This window comes from Archocentrus centrarchus, chromosome 20 (genome assembly GCF_007364275.1).
Source record: "Archocentrus centrarchus isolate MPI-CPG fArcCen1 chromosome 20, fArcCen1, whole genome shotgun sequence".
NCBI lineage: Eukaryota > Metazoa > Chordata > Actinopteri > Cichliformes > Cichlidae > Archocentrus > Archocentrus centrarchus.
The window spans coordinates 5085217-5105162 of NC_044365.1; the positions used below are offsets into that span (position 1 = coordinate 5085217).

The following is a 19946-nucleotide window of genomic DNA, read 5'->3' on the forward strand; positions in this document are numbered from 1 at the left end:
CACTTTCATCCTCCTCTGAGAAAACAACAAAAGCAGTGCACAGAAAAAAATATACATACTGACCCTGAAAAGGATAAGCAGAACAGTGGTGCAAAAACTGGGTATGCACTATATGCAATGCTTCGGGGCGCCGTACAAGGGGGGGGGCGCCAAAGCGATGTGGGGAAATTATTTCTCTAGTCGGCATTTTCTGTATTTAACAGCTGTGTATATGATATGATCAATAACAGAGGCACGGCGCTGATTAGGCGCCCCTGTACTCCTTCACCTCCCCTCCTCCTGTCGCACCCCCCCGCACACACAGAGTCACAAAAGAAAGCAGGGCACAAAACCGAAAATGGAAGAGGGAGGAGGACAAAAATGTTGTTGGGATGAAAAAAAGCTTTTCGAAGTGGTTTAAAGACAGCCGGTAAGTTATGTCAGTGTATCAAGAGGAGGCTCAATGAAAATGAAAATGGATGATGGAAAATAAAAGCCTGTAATAGAAGTCTCGTATTTTATAAGTCCATGAATAAATGAGAGCTGCAAACATGAACACAGTAAACCTTGAGAGGGTGTGTGTGGGTGGGTTTGGGGGGGGGCTAAAAATGTGTCTGCATACACCTCAGAAAGTATGTAGCTGCGCCCCTGAAGCAGAAGAGTGGATGAATGGATTTAATCTGAAATGCAGAAATGTACCTTTTGCAGAGTGTTGTTTGATCAGGAAGAATTTTCCATCTTTGTGGGACAATCTGGTCTTTAAGTCTGACGTCATTTCCGGGTCCAAATGCTCCTAAATAAACAGCAATGGCATACCCAATGATTGTTCGCTATTAAACATGACTGTAACATACCTTATCAACTGCAGCCATTTCTGCTTCTCTTTGTCATCGGTAAAATGACAGCTGAGTGTGTTTTTTTGAGTCAGATTGGTTAAAACAACCAGGGACACAGCATTGCAGCATATTGATCAGATGCCAGTTTGGACCCAGAAATGGAATTCTAAGTCATCACTTAACAACCGGATAGAGATGGATAGAAGTCAACCCTTTACCGTGGCTTTATCTGCAGCTCTTGTCTGTGAACACATGTATGTATGCGTGTCACGGTTCGTAAGGGTGCTGGAAATCCTTGAAAATGCTTGGATTTTAATATTGTCCTTTCAAGGTTAGAAAAGTGCTTGTATTTTGGTTACAGTGCTCGAAAGTGCTTGAAATTGTAACCGCTTTTTTTTTTTTTTTTAAATAAAAAAATAACTATCTGATTTAATAGTTTACTTATGAAACGGAGAAATAAAATGAGTCAAAGTCTAAAATTAAAATTTCTCCACCTGGCCTACACGTCTGCATGTGACCTGTCAGTCTTTTTGTGGCCCCCCCGAAGACAGAGTCGCCCTTTTAATGAGTGTTCACTGGAAAACTGCTAATTCCAATTATGGATAAGACGAATATGGAATTATATTTAGGTCCAAAGTCACTGAAAAAACAATATATGCAAATAATATCATTCTGCAAGCACAGGTATTCATTCCTCATGAGTAAATTCAACTACGTAGAAGTCAGCAGCCTTGCGCACAAAGAAACATCGTGCACACAAGTGTCTGTTGTGCGCGCTGCTGCAGGTTCACAATTTGTGAGGAAACTTGACAAATACCAAAGAACGAAGTGAAATTAAATGTCATGAAAAAAGAACATTTTCTTTGTACACTTTGGGGGTGGGGTGTCTGAAAAGAGTACTCTTTGTACACTTTGGAAAATATTGATAATTGTGAATGACCTCTTAATGTGCTGGAAACTCTTGAAAATGGACCTTGCACATGCTTAAAAAGTGCTTGAATTTGATCCTGGAAAAGGTGTATGAACCCTGGCGTGTGTGTGTGTGTGTGTTTATGTATGTATATATTCCAAACAGTGGTGCTCATATAGTATTTTGAATGATTTTTACTTGTAAGTCAGTATTTCTACACTGTGATATTCCTACTTTAACTTGAGCAGAAACTAGTGAAGGCTGCACATTCAGCTTAAGGTGTCTGGTTTATACCTATAGGGACACATTATCACTGCCATCTATTCTATAAAAGCAGGAAATTGATTTTTTTGTTCCCAACATGGAGGTTTTTACCATGAATGAAGAAATGATTAGTTATTATAAAGCTTTGTGTGTTTTTGGTGTGTTATCAGCTTCATTCAGCTTCATCACTGAAAACACATTTTTTTGGTAATACCCAATAGAGCTAAAGTGGTTTGGACACTTTTCATCATTCAGTTATCAGCAGCCTAAGTCACTGCAGACAAGACTGAACATCTTCTGAGAGCTGTGAAAGAATACACAGGGCTTATTGCCATGTGGTTTCTTGGTAAACATAGCCCAGCTGTCACAGTGGAGCTGACAAACATCTTCTAAATTTCTGTTCTCCTCCCCACATTCAGTATCTGCAGTGGAACAAATCCTTGGTTGGGTAGCAAACGATATCTGATTGATGAGATGAGTTTAGGCCAAAATGCATAGATGAAGCAGCTTAATGTGAGACACTGTTGATTGCAAGCATAATTCTTTCCAAGATTTCTTTACATACATTTACTTACCGCTTTACTAGTTCAGACACTGGGCTCCCAACACATGCAGCAGGGGGATGCTTCTGATTTTGCTTTGAATAGGATTTTATGCCATGGCCCCTCCTCTGACCTGCAGGGGCGGGCCTTGAGTAATTGGAGCCACCTGGGCTCACTAATTTAAGCAGGGCTCTACTAATCATTCTCCCCTCTCTGCTCCTCCAGGTAACTTTGGTTTGTCTTTTATTTTATTTTAGTTTTGGTTTGCAATATTCATTCAGATTTCCACATACATGTCCACTCACTCATACACTGCATACATAGGACATATTGACATATTCACATCCCATATTTATCTTTCTTTTTGATTTTTTTACTTTTCAATAAAACTAATCTGATTGGCCTATGACCTTTGCCTCCCCTCATTCTTTGTTACGGGCCAGCCTGTGACAACGTTCATAAGAAATATCACATAAACTTTGCTGATTTAGATGTTCATATCTTTCTGTGACCTCAAAACCTTTAGACATGCACTCGTAGGTCTATATTTTTAATTTTTAAGTTTCCTTTAAGTAATTTCTGTGTGTAAAACCCAGTAAAATATACATTACTGGGAATATATTTGGCCAAAATCTCGCAATACATGGCCCCATCCATCCTTCCTTCAATATGGTGCAGTAGTCCTTTCCCATTTGCAGGAAAGCACCCCCAAAGTATGATGTTTCCACCCCCATGCTCCACAGTTCATGGTGTTCTTGGGGTCATAAGGTGATCTTATGAAGTTGAGACCAAAAAGCTCTATTTGGGCTATGTGACCACATGACATTCTCCCATGCCTCCTCTGGATCATCCAGATGGTCACTGGCGAACTTCAAATGATCCTGGACATTTCCTGGCGTGATCTTTGAGACTGTGGTCCCAGCTCTCTTTAGGTAATTGACCAGGTCCCCCCATGCAGTTCTGGGCTGATTCCTGACCTTTCTCAGAATCATCCTTACCTCACAAGGTGAGATCTTGCATGGAGCCCCAGACTGAGGAAGATTGACAGTCATCTTGTATTTCTTCCATTTTTTTAGTAATTGCACCAACAGTTGTTGGTGCAATAGCTGCTTGCCTATTGTCCTGTAGCCCATCCCAGCCTTGTGCAGGTCTACAATTATGTATAGAATAGGAGGGTTTTTTTTTTTTTAAAGAAAACCTAACAGGTCTGTAAGAGCCTGAATCCTTGCTGGTTGGTAGGTGATCAAATTCTTATTTCATACCATAAAATGTAAGTTGATTATTTAAAAATCCTAAAATGTAATTTTCTGGATTTTTTTTTCTTTTTCTAGATTGTCTTTCACAGTTGAAGTATACCTGTTGGTTTCTTTCTAATATTCGGGATTCATACAGATGCTGGAAATCCTTGAAAATGCTTGGATTTTAATTTGGTGTTTTCAAGGTTTGAAAAGTGCTTGAATTTTGGATATAGAGCTTGAAACTCTTTGTAATTCTAACCGTTTTCCTAAAAAAAAAAAAAAAAACTGAATAGTTCGCTTATGAGATGGAGAAAGAAAATGAGTCTAAAATGATATTTTTTCCGCCTGGGCCTGGCCTGCATGTGACTTGTCAGTCTGTCTGTGACCCTGCCCCTCCTCCGAAGACAGTCACAGTTTCAGGCTGCAAACTGCAAATTCCAGTTATGTATAAGACATGTATAATCATTATGCTGCTATAGGCCTAGGCTGCTGGGGGGTTCCCATAATGCACTGTTTCTTTTCATTCACCTTATTTACTTTGTTTATACTCCACTCTGCATTTAATCAATAATTGATATTAATCTCTGTTTCTCTTCCACAGCATGTCTTTTCTCTCCCCTCAGCCCAACCGGTCTCAGCAGATGACCCCCCCTCCCTGAGCCTGGTTCTGCTGGAGGTTTCTTCCTGTTAAAGGGAGTTTTTCCTTTCCACTGTCACCAAGTGCTGCTCATAGGGGGTCATTTTGACTGTTGGGTTTTCTCTGTATTATTGCAGGGTCTTTACCCACAATACAAAGCACCTTGAGGCGACAGTTTGTTGTGATTTGGCGCTATATAAATAAAATTGAATTGAATATGGAATTAGATTTTGCTGCAAAATTCACATGCGAGAAAAAAAACATAATCCATGCAAATAATGTAAATTCAACTCGTGTGTGTAGAACTCAGCCGTGCGCACAAACATCACGCGCCCGTGTTGCTGCAGGTTCACACTCTCATGAGGAAATTTTACGCTCGCAAAGCTAAATGCTACACCCATGAAGAAACTGACTTCTGACTGTTTGGGAGCCTATGGAGCCTGATGTGATCGGTCACTTTTCAGTTCAGGTCACTGCGTTGGACCGAGTTTCACCCGCAGCAACATAAGAGCTCACAATCTGGAGAATAAAGTTTCCAGAATTAACTCTCAGTTGTTTTCTGTCAACTGACTTATTGCATATCATATTTTTAATGTGATCAAAAAATGTGAAATAATTTTGAGTATGTATTTGTATAAATATGTATTCCAGTGTTCATGTGGTGGAACATCTTGAAAATGGACCTTGAAAGTGCTTAAAAGGACATTGAATTTGACCCTGGAAAAGCTGTTTGAACCCAGATTCATGTTTCTTTGACTGCTTTTCTCCTCTCTTCTCCTCACCACCCTCCATTCCTTCAACAGACCCTCATGCTGCAGAGTGTTTTTTGGCCTTGAATCTGCAGGCTATAAGTGACACAAGGCTCCACTTCACAATAGCCAGAAGAGGAGAGTAATCAGAGAGGGAGATATGAGGAGAAAGCAACCCCAGAGACTGATCACCTGGGGCACCTGCTGATGCTAGGTCCTGCCCTGGGCACACTTTCTGCCCATGTTGGATGACACTGGGCACAATGCCAAGCCCCAGCCCCCAGTATGTCTGAGGGTCCCATGCTACCCGAGGGTCACATGTTGCTTGAGCCCATGCACCTAGCTCCAGCATCCAGACCAGACCATAGGCAGCCACCTGCAATTTATACAATATCACTGAAATTAGAAACATCCTGTCTTAAATGCATGTTGAAAAGTTAGTTCATGCATTTATTACTTTTAGGCTGGACTATTGTAATTCATTATTGTCAGGTCAAAAGTTCACTGAAAAGCCTTTAGTTGATGGAGAACACTGCAGCAAAAGTACTAACTGGGACTAGAAAGAGAGAGCAGATTTCTCCCATATTAGCTTCTCTTCATCGGCTCCCTGTTAAATCCAGAATTGAATTTAAAATACTTCTCCTCACATACAAGTATTAAATAATTAGGCCCCTGAGTCAAATATAGAAGTCATTAGCAGGAGAACTTGACTGCATACTGAGGAGGTAATTCAGCCATTTGATTCAGGTGTGTTGGATCAGGGACACATCTAAAACCTGCAGGACACCGGGCCACGAGGCCTGGATTAGAGAATCACTGTCATAGGGGGTTGTTTGATTGCTGGGGTTTCTTCTCTATTATTGCAGGATCTTTACCTTACAATATTAAGCACCTTGAGGTTGCTGTTGTTGTGATTGGCGCTATATAAATAAAATTGAATTTAATTAATTTAAAAGTTGGTTTAATAGTTAGGTCTTGAATTAACAACTTGGGCAACGTTGAGGGACGGATAATCTGAATCATGCCAGATTTCAGTAAAAAATAAGAAATCCAATTATTTTATTTATTCTTTTTTTGGAGAATATAAACTTGTTCAAGAGTGTATTATTGGTCATAGATCAGGCATTAGAGTCATGGAGGTAAAAGTCAGATTAACAGAAATGGTCTCAGTTAACAGATGGTCCTCCATTCATCCTGGGCTGATCCACCTCTTTCTTTGATTTTCTTGCTCTCTCCTCATGTTTTTAACTCACCTTTTGTTTCAGGGGAAGCCTATCCTGTGGCTGCCTTCCTAGTTACTCACCTGGTGGTCATCTGCTAATTATGGCAGCCCTATTTAGATGAGGAAGAAACCTTCAGTCGATTCTGGGTCGTTGCGCCTTCCACATTATGATAGTTAGTGCTTCAGTAACTTTTGCCTGCTTCTGTCTTTGCGTACCCTCGTCACCTGTTCTCCTCAGTGTACAGAACCCTTAGAGCCGAGGGGAGTACGGAGAGGAAGTGTCTTTGTTCATGGAGTGATTTTCATTTAGAGTGTCGCTCCAGCCGGCACTCAAACCTCTTCTAGTGGAACTGGACTAATTCTTGGCATTTGTGCTAACCTCTGTGTAAACTTATGAACTTTTTTCCTCAGTCTGTTCCTGAGTCTCTCCCACAACACTAATCATTGCAGGCTATGATCCATGATGCTTATAAATTCCACTCATTGAGTTGAAAGCAATGGAGAGTCACTCCTGATGTAATATGACCTCATAAATTGAGGCCCTACATTTCCACAGAGGGATGTGGAAGAAAAATTCTCCTCCGTGGAAATCATCTGAGCACATTTGATCAGAAATGCTCATCATTTACAAACGACTCCATGTTCCAGCTTCAGATGGACACTTGCTCTTTCCCCACTCCTCTGTAGTCTGTGACCCAGGAAGGCACAGCTGAGGATGCCATACAGGAATAAAGCCACCAGCAGCAAAGGATGTGCCCAGGAGGATGGAGTATTTTGATCCATCATAGAGGATACAGTAGATAACAGCATTAGGCAAACATAAACTAAAGTAGCTGAAAGATCATTGATACAAAACATAAAGAGCAGAGCAGAGAAAAGCAGCACTACAGAAGGGTGGAGCAAACCAAACACAGGCACCAGAGATAAATATTGACTTTGATACCTACCTGGGAGTACCTACAGTTTCACAGAGCCTGAAGAAAATCCTGGAGTGCTGCATGCATTTGTGCACCTGACACAACAACAGCATTTGTATTAACACACGGGTGACTTGGGATCTGACGCTAAACAATGTCTTGTGTTCTTCTATACATTGTACATGTGAGCAAAGGAGTATTAGAATTAAAACAATTCTGCAAAGAAGAGTGGGCTGTAATTCCTCCACAGCATCGTGGAAGACTTATAGCGAATGCTTGATTCCAGTTCTTGCTGCCAAGTGTGGCACAACCAGTTATTAGGTTTAGGGTGCAGTTACTTTTTCACACAGGGCCACGTAGGTTTGGGCAAGTGTGTCCCCCTCCCCCCAATGAAATCATCATTTAAAAACTGCATTTTGTATTTCCTTGGGTTACCTTTGTCTAATATTCAAATTTGTTTGATCTGATCCATTTAAGTGTGTCAAATACTAAAAGAAATCATGAAAGGGCAAATACTTTTTAATGGCACTGTAGATATACAGTATGACATAAGATGCCATAAGATCTTATTTTCTCTGCTGGTGTTGCTGCTGTCAGTCTGTTCTCCATGAAAGGTGCCATGAAATAATTTCAAAAGAACACCAGTTAAACCTCAAATGATGAAAACATGATGTAAATTTCCTTTATTTTCATGGACAAATGTGAGGAAGGTTACATTTTCCTCATCCTCACACATCATTTTTCATGTGTCACTATTTCTTTTTTCTTCAGTGGAGCAATAATTCACTTTTTCAATGAGCAGTCTTAATGTTTTGGCTCAATCAGTGGTGCATCACTCAGTCCCATACCCATTATTTCAGAGGCAAGCCACAGTTACTGGGTTGAGTAACTTTATCATTGCAACACACACACACACACACACACACACACACACACACACACACACACACACACACACACACACACACACACAGAGAGAGAGAGAGAAAGACAGCATGCTGACAACAGAGTTATCTGTAGAGGCCAGGCATCAGCAGCTGAGTGCTGCTTCGATCTGCATGGGGAAGCCCGGTAGCTCAGTTGGCAGCTGGCTGCTGCTCTCCGACTCTCCTTAAAGGTAGCTAACACGTGTGTGTGTGTGTGTGTGTGTTTGATGTCAACCAAAAAAAACAAGATGCAGGTGTTTTGGAGGGAACATTTATATTCCGTCTCCTGACTTCTCTCTTTTCACCTCTAAATTTGGAGCAACTGGAGCACTATTTCTCCAGGGCATGGAGCTTCACATTTATATTCAGGTAAGGTTGATAATTCATATTTAAAATCACTTCATTCTGAAAAGACTTTGGTGATAAATAATGAGTTCTAATCAGTTTATATTGCCTAAGCTTTTTCATAAGTTTTTTTTTTTTCTTATCATTGTGCACCAAAGAGAAGATGCTTTTACTGAGAAGGCTTTACTTACACTTGGGCTCACAAAAACGGCATTAAGTAAATGGTATGTTTCTCTATCATTAGAGCTCATTAATGGTATATTTTGTATATGCAAATGTTTAAAGTCTCTTTTCACTGTGACTTGCTATCATTTTTTCTGGGTGATCAAAGTTCAGTTGGTCCAACAATGTTCAATAATTGGACTTGGTTTAAATCAAAGCACAAAATGCCAAAAATAAATGCCAGGAAAACACATGTGGTTATGTGGTTCATCTACCTGGATACTGGAGTTACAGGTGAGGCCATTCTTTGTAGCTCAGGGTTCACATTTATTAAATTCCCCCAAAATATGTTGTGCTCATGTTTTTTGATGTAGGATTGGAATGTAGAGTACCTATTTTGATGTTAAAAATAAATTTTTGCTATGAAAAAAATGTCAAGCTGGGACAAGGGGATGCACTGTCACATACGCTGTCAGCATGATCCCTCCCCAGTGGTCCCTTGGTCACCAGTGCTGGTGTGCACAAACATAGTGCAAGATGCGTTGAGCCCAATGCCACTAGGATCGAGGTAGCTGGCCGGACCAGTTGGAACGTGGTACGCATGGCTGCTCATTAGACAGAGAAGTCTCAACAAATTCGTCTGAACGAATGGAAATGATAAGAAGCAATCACTGTGTGTTTTAACCTCGGCATTTATGACCTGGTCTGCCTCGGTGGTGTTTCTAGTCACAAATGGGGACATCGCCTGGGCATGTTTCTGTGCCTCTAGCCCGCACTTGTGCTCGGTGGATTTTTCACGCTGACGAACATCGTTCCTTCCCCAGTGAGAGAGACTAAAATCCCAGTTACAAATCTTAAAGAACACGCAATTATGCCCCATTCTGCTCCTCTTTAGGAAAGTAAATTTGCTGTCCCATTTTTCAAGATGTTTACAGAAAGTCTTAACTTTTTTGGCAGGAATGCCTTCTCTCTCGTTACATCCATCTCTCTGATTTGTTGTTCCAGGTTTGTTCTCGCTGTCAGCACTAGCCTCACGAGAACTGCCACCTGCAGTCTCCTGGGTGGCAGTTTGGTGAAGTGCAGGAATGCTTTTTTAAAATTATTATAATACGGGAAATTTATGGTAAATACTAATATGGCAGGACGGCAGCACGAGGGGTAAAATACGGTAGTTTCCCAGCCAAAATGGGAGACTTGACAGGTATGTATTGCGAGTGTGTCTTAGCCTCTAGCAGCTGGTTCATTTGTGCTGCCAGGCGTGGAGTGCAGTTAGCTTCTTTAGCCAGTAGGTGTGAATCATCTCAGGGCCTGGCGCTGTTAAAGTCTTCATATGTGAAACTCTTTCGTGGATGTCAGCTACTGTGATTGTTACTCGATCCTGTTCAGGGAGGCTGCTGTGGTCTGCTCTTAGATCCACTAGCCATTGAGCATTGGCGTTGTGTGTTCCATCCTTCTCCCATATGCTCTTCCAGTATTGCTCCGTCTGCAGCCTTGGTGGTGGTGCTGTTCTCATATTGTTCCCCTGCCACTGAGAGTATACCTTGGATGGTTCGTTTGAGAACATCCGGTTTATTCTCCTGGCTTCTATTTCCCTGGTATACCTCTTCAGGGGGTTAACCAAGGCTGTAAGGCTGTAAGTCTTTTGCTTGGCATTCTCTAAGGCTGTACTTCTTAGGTACCACTTTCTTCATTACACCTTCCTGCAAGTCTGAGAGCTGGCTAAATTCCCTCTTTGCTGTGCTACTTGATCTTAGCCTTTAGTCATCTTTTCCATGGAAGGTACTGCTCCTTGTGGCAGTTCATCTTATAGTTAAGCATCACTGCTGCTGTGGTATAGATCAACTGATTCGTTTCAGTGATGGCTGAAGTAGGGATTGTCCATAGTGCTGCATTCACATCTTCTAGTAGACTTTCAGAGGGTAGTTCACGTAGTCTTGGTTGTTGGCTTCGAGGGGTCCAGGTTTCCATCTTAGCCATGATCTTATCTTTCATGTCAGCTGCTCTTACATTCAGTGCACTTGTTGTTGTTGTTGTTGTTGTTGTTGTTGTTGTTGTTGTTGTTGTTGGGACATGGTACCCAATCTCGGATTGTGGGGATGATGATATCTCCTCCCTGACCTGTCGTCCTGACTCCCCTTTTCTGTAGCAATTGAGTTGTACCTCGTCAATCTCTAGTTGCAATAGCAGTTGCTTCCTTTGTATGTTGGAACGCTGAGCCACAAGTTGTTTCGTTGTCAATTTGGATGTTGAGTATCGAGGAATCCATAAGTCCCACATCCTCTTCATGTAACCCCTTTCACTGGGATTACATGTGAAGTAGCAATCCAACAGTTCCCAATTCTGATCTCATGTCCATTTATGCCATATCGTTCTAGTTCCAGTAGCCCACTTCTGCACCACTAAATCAGAATGATAGCAAGTCTCTCCAGTTCAACAGTAGGTAACAGGGTGTAAACCACTACCGGTGGAGGGAGGTGTATCGCATACAGGTGCTGTGAAGGTTGGCTTAGACCCCACAAGAAATGAACTGGATTTAATATTAAAAATGTAAAGTTTTCTTGAATTTATCAGGCAAGTGGTATTAGGCAAGTAATTTTTAAAGTATAGCCACTTAAACGGACCTTAAAACCCTTTTTTTGTTTTAATATATAAATAAGGTAATTGGTCAGTATAATCTTTGCAATATATTTTTATTTTTATTAGTATTATTATTATTATTTTATCTCCTTTTCTCTCTGTTGAACGTTTCAAAGTTTATTTTTAATTTGAAAAAATGGGTAGACAGTAAATGGATACATTGTCCCATCTTTAATTTTTTGTAATTTTTCTCACCGTCTTACAATAAAAAATACCCCCCCCCCCCCCCCAAAAAAAAAAAAAAAAAAAAAAAACTTTTTTGAAGTAAAAATTTAAGAAATTGAAAATGAAAATTACTTTAAAGAAAGTTAGATTTCACAGACTGGTGGGAACCCTGTGTAGATGATACTGATCAGTGTCTTCTAAAACAAAATGTTACATTAGCCAAAAAAAGCAATAAAAAATATAAAAATGTAAAAATACAATATCATGAGAAAAAATAGCTTGGAATGATAAAATATCACACTAAAGAAGGAGCTCAATTAAATAGAAAATACAAATAAAAAATAAGAGCATAAAAGGAATGCAAATGTTGTGGTATGCCTGCTTCAGAGCCCACTTATTGAGGTTAACAGAACGATTTGGCCAGAAATGGACTCCTCAGATGTTAACTCAATTGAGAAATCCCTCTCCAGTCAGAGGAAACGTGAGCAGGCGCTTTCTGATGGAGCAATAACAAGCTACAAAATACCAACTAAACAAGCTTGGAGGTATGCTTCAGCTCAACTTGCTCAGTTATGTCTCTCTTCCCCAGCACCCCCTCAGTCTGCACTGCCTCACTGTCCCACCAGACAAAGAAGTCTCCATATTTGGGTGCATACTTTGGTGAATTAGTGAAGTGCTGTAGTTTCTTTCTGTAGTACACACTGATGTTTAATCAGGAAACTCACTCAGTCATCGGATGAAACCAAAATCACTTGTGTGGTTGGTTTGATGATGAGGGGCAGAGCACAGGATTGGTTGCTTTGATCTATACAAAGTTTACTGATTAATTCCAGAAGGTGCTCCATCTCTCCATCTGCTGTGCGCTGTGCGCCACAGCATTCACTGACCCCGCTCTGTGATTTTACATGGCCTACCATGTAAAACTCATGGCTGAGTTGATGTTGTTCCCAATCACTTGGACTTTGTTATAATACTACTTTATTACCACTTTATTATTCCACTGTCATCATTGGATGCTTCTTTGGTGACAACAAGGAAGACAAAACAGAGCTGATTGAAAGCTTCATCACATTTGGGATACATATCAGCAATAAACTAGACTGGACATATAACACTGATGTCCTTTATAGGAAGGGACAAAGCAGGATATGCTTCCTGAAGAAGCTGAGGTCATTCAGTGTCTGCGCCAAACTCCTGAAGGCCTTCTTCCAGCTGTAATGTGCTGGGGTGATGGCATCAAGACTGGCAAGGCCAATAAACTGAACAAGCTGGTGAGAACTGGTGAAAGCCAGCCCTGTACTGGGTCTGGAAATGGATACTGTGGAGTTAATGAGTTAGAGTTAGTTAGGATTAAGGACAAAACTAAATCCATCCTGGAGAATCCCTCTCACCCACTGCAACGAGGAGCTGTGGCAGCTGGGTAGCTCGTTCAGTTATCGGCTCTATCCACAAAAGAGCCAGACTGAGTGCTTCAGACTTGTGCCCAATCTCTATAACACCAGCAGCCCCAAACTGGACTAATTGCAATGTTCTCCATGTATTCATGTATATGCAAATAAATATGGCTATCCTATACCACAATTATATCTGCCATTATCATTATCACAACTGTTTATATTTGTCATTACTGTTATCATTGTTACTCTTATCATAACTGTTATTATTATTATTAATATGATAACTGCTATTATTATTGTTAATTATTCTTATTATATCACAGCATCATTATATATTCACATAAGTTACATACTGTTGCAACCAAAAATAAAATATTTATAACAGCTTCTCTGGCATTGGAGTATTTCTATTGTCACACTTTATCTGTTTAATGCTCCACTACTAGTGGATACAGTGTGTACTTGTTCTTGGAGACCTGTTATTTATTATCTTTACTTTTTATATATAGTTCCATTTTCTATACAGTTGCATCTTAATCTATTTATCCTGCATGTTGCCTCACACCGGCACTGCTGTGACACTTGAATTTCCCCCCTGGGGATCAATAAAGGAATATCTTAATCTTCATCTTAAGTCTACTACAAGATATGAATGCAGCTGATCTATACCACAGCAACAGTGATCCAGGAGATGCTTGGCTATAAGATTAACAACAGCAACAAGGAGCAGTACCACCCATGAAAAGAAAACTGAAGGCAAAAACAAGGCAGCAAATATGAACCATTAGATATAAAATTATATCTAATGTATCTTTGTGTACAGCTACTTTTAGTACTGCTGATATTTATCTAGGCTCTCTCTCACAATTGATCTTTCTGAGTGAACTTCAATAGTTACTTTGAAATATTAATTGATGGTAGGACTATTTTTTCTAATAGACATGTTGATGGTTTGGTCAGTCTTAAATATGATCAGTCCATCTTTATTAAGAAGCTGTGTACCACAGGCTTTTAAGGTGGCAGTAATTATTAAATTAAATAGCCATCAGTTGACCCAGCTGTTTGAGCTACAGTGTCTTGCAAAAGTATTCACACCCCTTGAACCTTTCCATATTTTGTCACATTACAACCACAAATATAAATATATTTCACTGGAATTTAATGTGAAAGACCAATACAAAGTGGTTACAATTGTGAAGTGGAAAGAAAATTATACATGAGTCAAAACATTTTTTACAAGTGAAAAACTGAAAAGTGCAGTGTGCAAAATTATTGAGCCCCCTTTTCTCTGAGTGCAACCAATTGCATTCAGAAGTTGTCTGATGACTGCTAATGACTAAAAAGAGTCCACATGTGTGTAATCTAATCTCAGTACAAATACAGCTGCTCTGTGACGGCCTCAGAGGTTGGTTAAGAGAATATTGGGGAGTAAACAGCATCATGAAGTCCAAAGAACACAGCAGACAGGTCAGGAATAAGGTTGTGGAGAAGTTTAAAGCAGGTTTAGGCTATAAAAAGATTTCTCAAGCTTTGAACATCTCACGGAGCACTGTTCAATCCATTATCCTGAAATGGAAAGAGTACGGCACAACTGTAAACCTACTGAGACAAGGCCGTCCACCTAAACTTACAGGCCGAACAAGAGAGCACTGATCAGAGATGCAGCCAAGAGGCCCATGGTGACTCTGGACCAAATGCAGAGATCCACAGCTCAGGTGGGGGAATCTGTCCACAGGACAACCATTAGTGGTGCACTGCACAAATGTGGTCTTTATGGAAGAGTGGCAAGAAGAAAGCCATTATTAAAAGAAAACCATAAAAAGTCCCGTTTGCAGTTCGCCAGAAGCCATGTTGGAGACACAGCAAACATGTGGAACAAGGTGCTTTGGTCAGAGGAGACCAAAATTGAACTTTTTGGCAAAACACTGCACATCACTCTGAACACACCATCCCCACTGTCAAATATGGTGGTGGCAGCATCATGCTCTGAGGCTGTTTCTCTTCAGCAGGGACAGGGAAGTTGGTCAGAGTTGATGGGACGATGGATGGAGCCAAATACAGGGCGATCTTGGACGAAAACCTGTTGGAGTCTGCAAAAGACTTGAGACTGGGGCGGAGGTTCACCTTCCAGCAGGACAACGACCCTAAACATAAAGCCAGGGCTACAATGGAATGGTTTCAAACCAAACATATTCATGTGTTAGAACGGCCCAGTCAAAGTCCAGACCTAAACCCAATCCAGAATTTGTGGCAAGATCTGAAAACTGCTATTCACAAACGCTCTCCATCTAATCTGACTGAGCTTGAGCTGTTTTGCAAAGAATGGGCAAAAATTTCAGTCACTAGATGTGCAAAGCTGGTGGAGACATACCCTAAAAGACTTGCAGCTGTAATTGCAGCAAAAGGTGGTTCCACAAAGTATTGACTCAGGGGGGCTCAATACTTTTGCACACTGTACTTTTCAGTTTTTACTTTATATTATTTTGAATCATGTATAACTTTCTTTCCACTTCACAATTGTATACCACTTTGTGTTGGTCTTTCACATTAAATTCCAGTGAAATATGTTTATGTTTGTGGTTGTAATGTGACAAAATATGGAAAAGTTCACGGGGTATGAATACTTTTGCAAGCCACTGTAATTATAGGCCAATCTCCAACCTTCCTATTCTCTCAAAGATTCTTGGAGCGTTGGTGTTGGAAAGTTGGAGCGGCTGTCTGCTGTAAACCCGTCATTCAGAACCGGTCACGGCTGTACTTTGGGTCAGAATAGATCCGCTAGCAATAATCAGTCTAAAACATGACTTAATGAGTTAATAAATTGCTTTTTTTTTTCTCATTTCAAATTGTTTCTGAACTATTCGTGCTGGCGCCTCTCTAGCTTCTCTCCCCTCAGAGATCGAAGACAGCCACGTCCCGTCAGCGGAATGGATGCAGTGCCATTTATATGGCAGGCTAGACCCTCCTGTTTTTATTGACACCTTTTTCGGCCAATCCTGTAATTGGCTGCACCAAAATCAACGGAAAAGCTACGTGACACCCCCTGGTTATTATTGGCTCTGGAAAACCCATTTCTTAATATGATTGGCCGAATGAGGTGTCAATCAAAATTGGAGAGTCTAGCCTTTAATATAAAATGCACTACATCCCGGAGGACAGGACACGGCCAGTTAGCAGTCAACGATAGGGGTATTCCAGAGCCAATAATAACCAGAGGGCGAAGTTTTTTTCAGGTGATTTTGGTTCAGCCAGTTAACAGGTTAAAACGTTCACCGCTACGTTTAATGTTGGTCTGCTTTTTACAAACTCTCTCAATTAAAAGCAAATAGAGATGAACTAATTGTGTTTCATGTTATTCTGCTCAATTTCAACAACACAGCACAGCTCAAAATCACTGCTTATGACCAGAGATTTCATTTACACTACATGAGAGTGCATTCAGCTCCAAAACACAGTGGATGCCACGAGGACTGAGCTTTGTGAAAGTTTGGTGGTTATTTCTGTCCAGAAGTTTTGTATTGGTGGACAGAGCCAGAATGCATGGAGGTGGTCATCAATTGTGTTAAGTGTGCATATATATATATATATATATATATTAGGGGTGGGACTCGATTAAAATTTTTAATCGAGTTAATTACATGGTCTGTAATTAATTAATCGCAATTAATCGCAAAACCATATATGAACAAATTAAAGATTTTCAATTAAAAAAATCCTTTTGCTACTAAAATTTTGAATGAATAGACATATATGTTTAACAACAAACACGTTTATTTCTTTTTGAAATGTTTTTTTAATTGTTATTAAACCAACAGATTGGGCAAAGTGCTATTCAGATTTCAGGTATTTCAGGAACCCCTGATTGAAAAATGTGAACAGCACACTAGCCAATAATGATAGCACCATTTCTTGTACAGAACTGTAAAAATGAAAAATAAATAAAACAACTAAACAATATTGCAACTCTTGTGAGAGTTTAACATCTGGTGTAAACAAAAATTAAAGTGCCATTTCTAAAGTAACAACCGAATTATGGCAAAACAACATATTGCATTTAAGAGCTTAGAATTTAACACAACATTCAACCTGCAATATTTTGTACAACCAAAACATATAACACTGAGGCTACTTTTTCTCCTTGAGCCAGTTACTGAGACAAACAAGCCTGTTCACATTTTCAGCGCTTAAGGCTGCTCTTTTCTTCTGGATGATGTTCCCAGCAAGTGAGAACACCCTCTCACATGGGACAGAAGTGGCAGGACTTGATAGGTGTTTTCTAGCCAGAGCGGAGAGCTGTGGATGTGCCCCTGCATGCACTGACCACCATTGTAGTGGGCAGTCTGTCTCACTGATTGTCTGTTCTGCTTTATAGAGGCTCAAGGCATGGTTAGACCCTACATCATCAGAATCAGAGTCAGAGTCAGAAGAAAAGCACAAGAGGCCTTTCTTTTTTGGTGGCTCATCTGTGGGCTCAGAGGTAGCTTTTATAGATCCATCTTGAAGGAGTTCTTCAAGCTTTTTCCACACGCCTTCTCGCTCTTCTCTTGGAAGACACTTTAAGTCCTTAAAGCGAGGGTCAAGCACTGTAGCCATTTTGAGCCAATCATAATTAAGTGCAGCTTTCCGCTCTGACAAGTCCTTTATGAAAGCAGTCTTGAATTTCACAATGTAGGTAGAATCCTCATCAGAGACCTTCATAGTGTGGTCCAGGAATCGTAGGACAGGCAAGACCGCAGAACATGAGATGTAAGTCTCTCCACCGAGAAGATCAGTCACATATCTGCAGTGAGAAAGAAATAAAATAAATTCGTTTATCAATTACAATGATCAATTTGGGCAATAATTATTTAGGACATATTTTACATTGTTCCATTTACCTGCATGGTTCAAGGAAGTCGGCCAACCTCTCTAGTTTTGTCCACTCTGCTGCTGATAATAAGACAAGTTTGTGCCTCTGTTTGTCCAGAGTAGCCTTTACTGCCTCTTTGTTTTTGAGAAGACGACAGATCATAAACAGTGTGGAGTTCCACCTTGTGGAAACATCCTGGATTAGGGTTTCATTTTCCTGGTCAAGTTTCCGCAACATGTTTTGCATTGAGATGATATTTTAGGCTTGAGTAGCTTCGGTGAAAAGCAAACTCCTTTTTGCACAACTTACATACAACAGTAGTCTTTTCGAAAGTCCCATCAGAACGTTTTTTGAAGCTAAAGTTGTCTCTCAGTGGACCAAGAGGAGCGGCTTCCTCGTCCATTGTTGTTTATGGATGTCGCTTGTGCATCAGATTTACAGGCATGCTAGAACACGTGAATACAAAGGTTCTGGCTCCAAACTTTAAAAAATGTGATTAATTGCGATAAAATTTTTAACGCGTTAAAATCTTTGTAATTAATTAATCGAAATTAACGCGTTAAAGTCCCGGCCCTAGTATATATATATATATATATTAAAAATTTATCTATGTATGTATGTATATATGTGTGTGTGTTTGTCATAGTACCGGCAAGAATTTAAAACTACTTTCACCCCTGACTATAGATATTAAAGGTACTGCACTGCAGTGGTTTGAATCATATTTATCTAATAGACTCCAATTTGTTCATGTAAATGGGGAGTCTTCTTCACACACTAAGGTTAATTATGGAGTTCCACAGGGTTCTGTGCTGGAACCAGTTCTATTTACACACCTAATACATACTTCCCTTGGGCAGTGTTACTAGAAGACATTGATAAATTTTTATTGTTAGGCAGATGCTATCCAGATTTATCTAACCATGAAGCCAGATGAAACACACCAATCAGATAAACTGGAGGAGTGTCTCAAAGACATAAAGGCCGGATGACCTCTAATTTTCTGCTTCTACATTCAGATAAATCTGAGGTTATTGCACTCAGCCCTAAAATCTCTGGAACATTGTGTCTAACCAGATACTTACTCCAGATTACCTTGGCCTTCAGTAACACTCTGAGGGATCTTAGAGGATTTTTTGACCAGGATGTATTGTCAATAAAACTTTCCATTGTGCTCTGCTTTTTTTCTGCATCTCCCTGTGGCACACAACATGGAGTCAGAGTAAAGTGGCTTATTCTTAATAGGAATGTTATGGTCCATAGTCCTCCTGGAATCAGTCACCCTTTCTCTCTCTCTCCCCTCTTTTGCTCTCTCTCTCCCTCCTCTATTAGTGTGAGTATATCTGTGTGTGTGTGTCTTTGTGTTCCACAGGTGGAGCGTGCCTGAGGTTTGCTGATTACACACCTGAGCTGCACTCACCTGTGGGATGTTGAACTAATTTCTATCTGGCTACAAAAGGCTTCTCAGTCACTGCCAGATCGTTGCACCACTTGTGGTACTTCAAGCCAGGTTTAAACTATTTCTCGTGTGTTGCTCAGGTATCTCTGTGTGCTTCCTCACATTCATCTTCGTTGTTCTTCAGAAACCCATGCTGCAGAAGGAGCTGTGGAGGGAAGCTCATATTGGAGACACACAGAAAGGGGAAGGCAGCTTGAAATTGATAACTCACCTGCCACCAGCATTTTTCCCCTAAGAAAAGACTGTTGCCTAACTTCAATAAACCTTTTTTTTTTTTTTAAAACTTACCCCTGTGCTCCACACTACAAATTACCAATCAGCTTGAAAGGGAGCAAGTAGTTATAAGTGAAAGGCCTCTAATATTCACCAATGCAAACAAAACAGTTCCTGTCTTTGGACTTATCCACAGGTTTCTGGAAGAGCGCACGTAGGCTGCCTTGACAGACGGCTACTTCCACTGCGCGGTTTTATACTTCCGGTTACCCAAACTCAGAGCCAGAGTTAATGACAAAATCTGGTTACTTTGTGCTGTAATGGGCGGCTTTATTAGTTGGAACATGAGCTCGGGTTCAACGTGTGCTGTTGTCGGTTGTCACTACATCATTCTGTACATTTTTTCAAATTATTCTGTACATTTTTTCTTTTTCCCCAAAATTATATTACCCAGTTGCACATCGTATTACTGTATGTTTTCCTTATGTTTTAAGTTTTC

At 40.4% G+C, this 19946-nt stretch overlaps 1 protein-coding gene across 1 annotated transcript; it reads right to left on the reverse strand.

Moving 5' to 3' along the window:
- Nucleotides 1–17051: 17051 nt before the first annotated feature.
- Nucleotides 17052–18123, reverse strand: LOC115799894 (zinc finger BED domain-containing protein 4-like). The gene is made up of 2 exons (XM_030757190.1): nt 17804–18123; nt 17052–17706 (listed from the first exon to the last, which is right to left on the reverse strand). The coding sequence occupies exons 1-2, from the start codon at nt 18019–18021 to the stop codon at nt 17052–17054; spliced, it is 873 nt and encodes a 290-aa protein (XP_030613050.1). The 5' UTR covers nt 18022–18123.
- Nucleotides 18124–19946: the final 1823 nt, after the last annotated feature.

Bases quoted from the DNA above. Each gene is read 5' to 3' on its own strand.
- LOC115799894 (XM_030757190.1), bottom strand. From the start codon at position 18,021: ATGCAAAACATGTTGCGGAAACTTGACCAGGAAAATGAAACCCTAATC. The intron at 17,707-17,803 runs GTAAATGGAACA...TTCTCACTGCAG, and splicing joins GACTTCCTTGAACCATGCAG to ATATGTGACTGATCTTCTCG.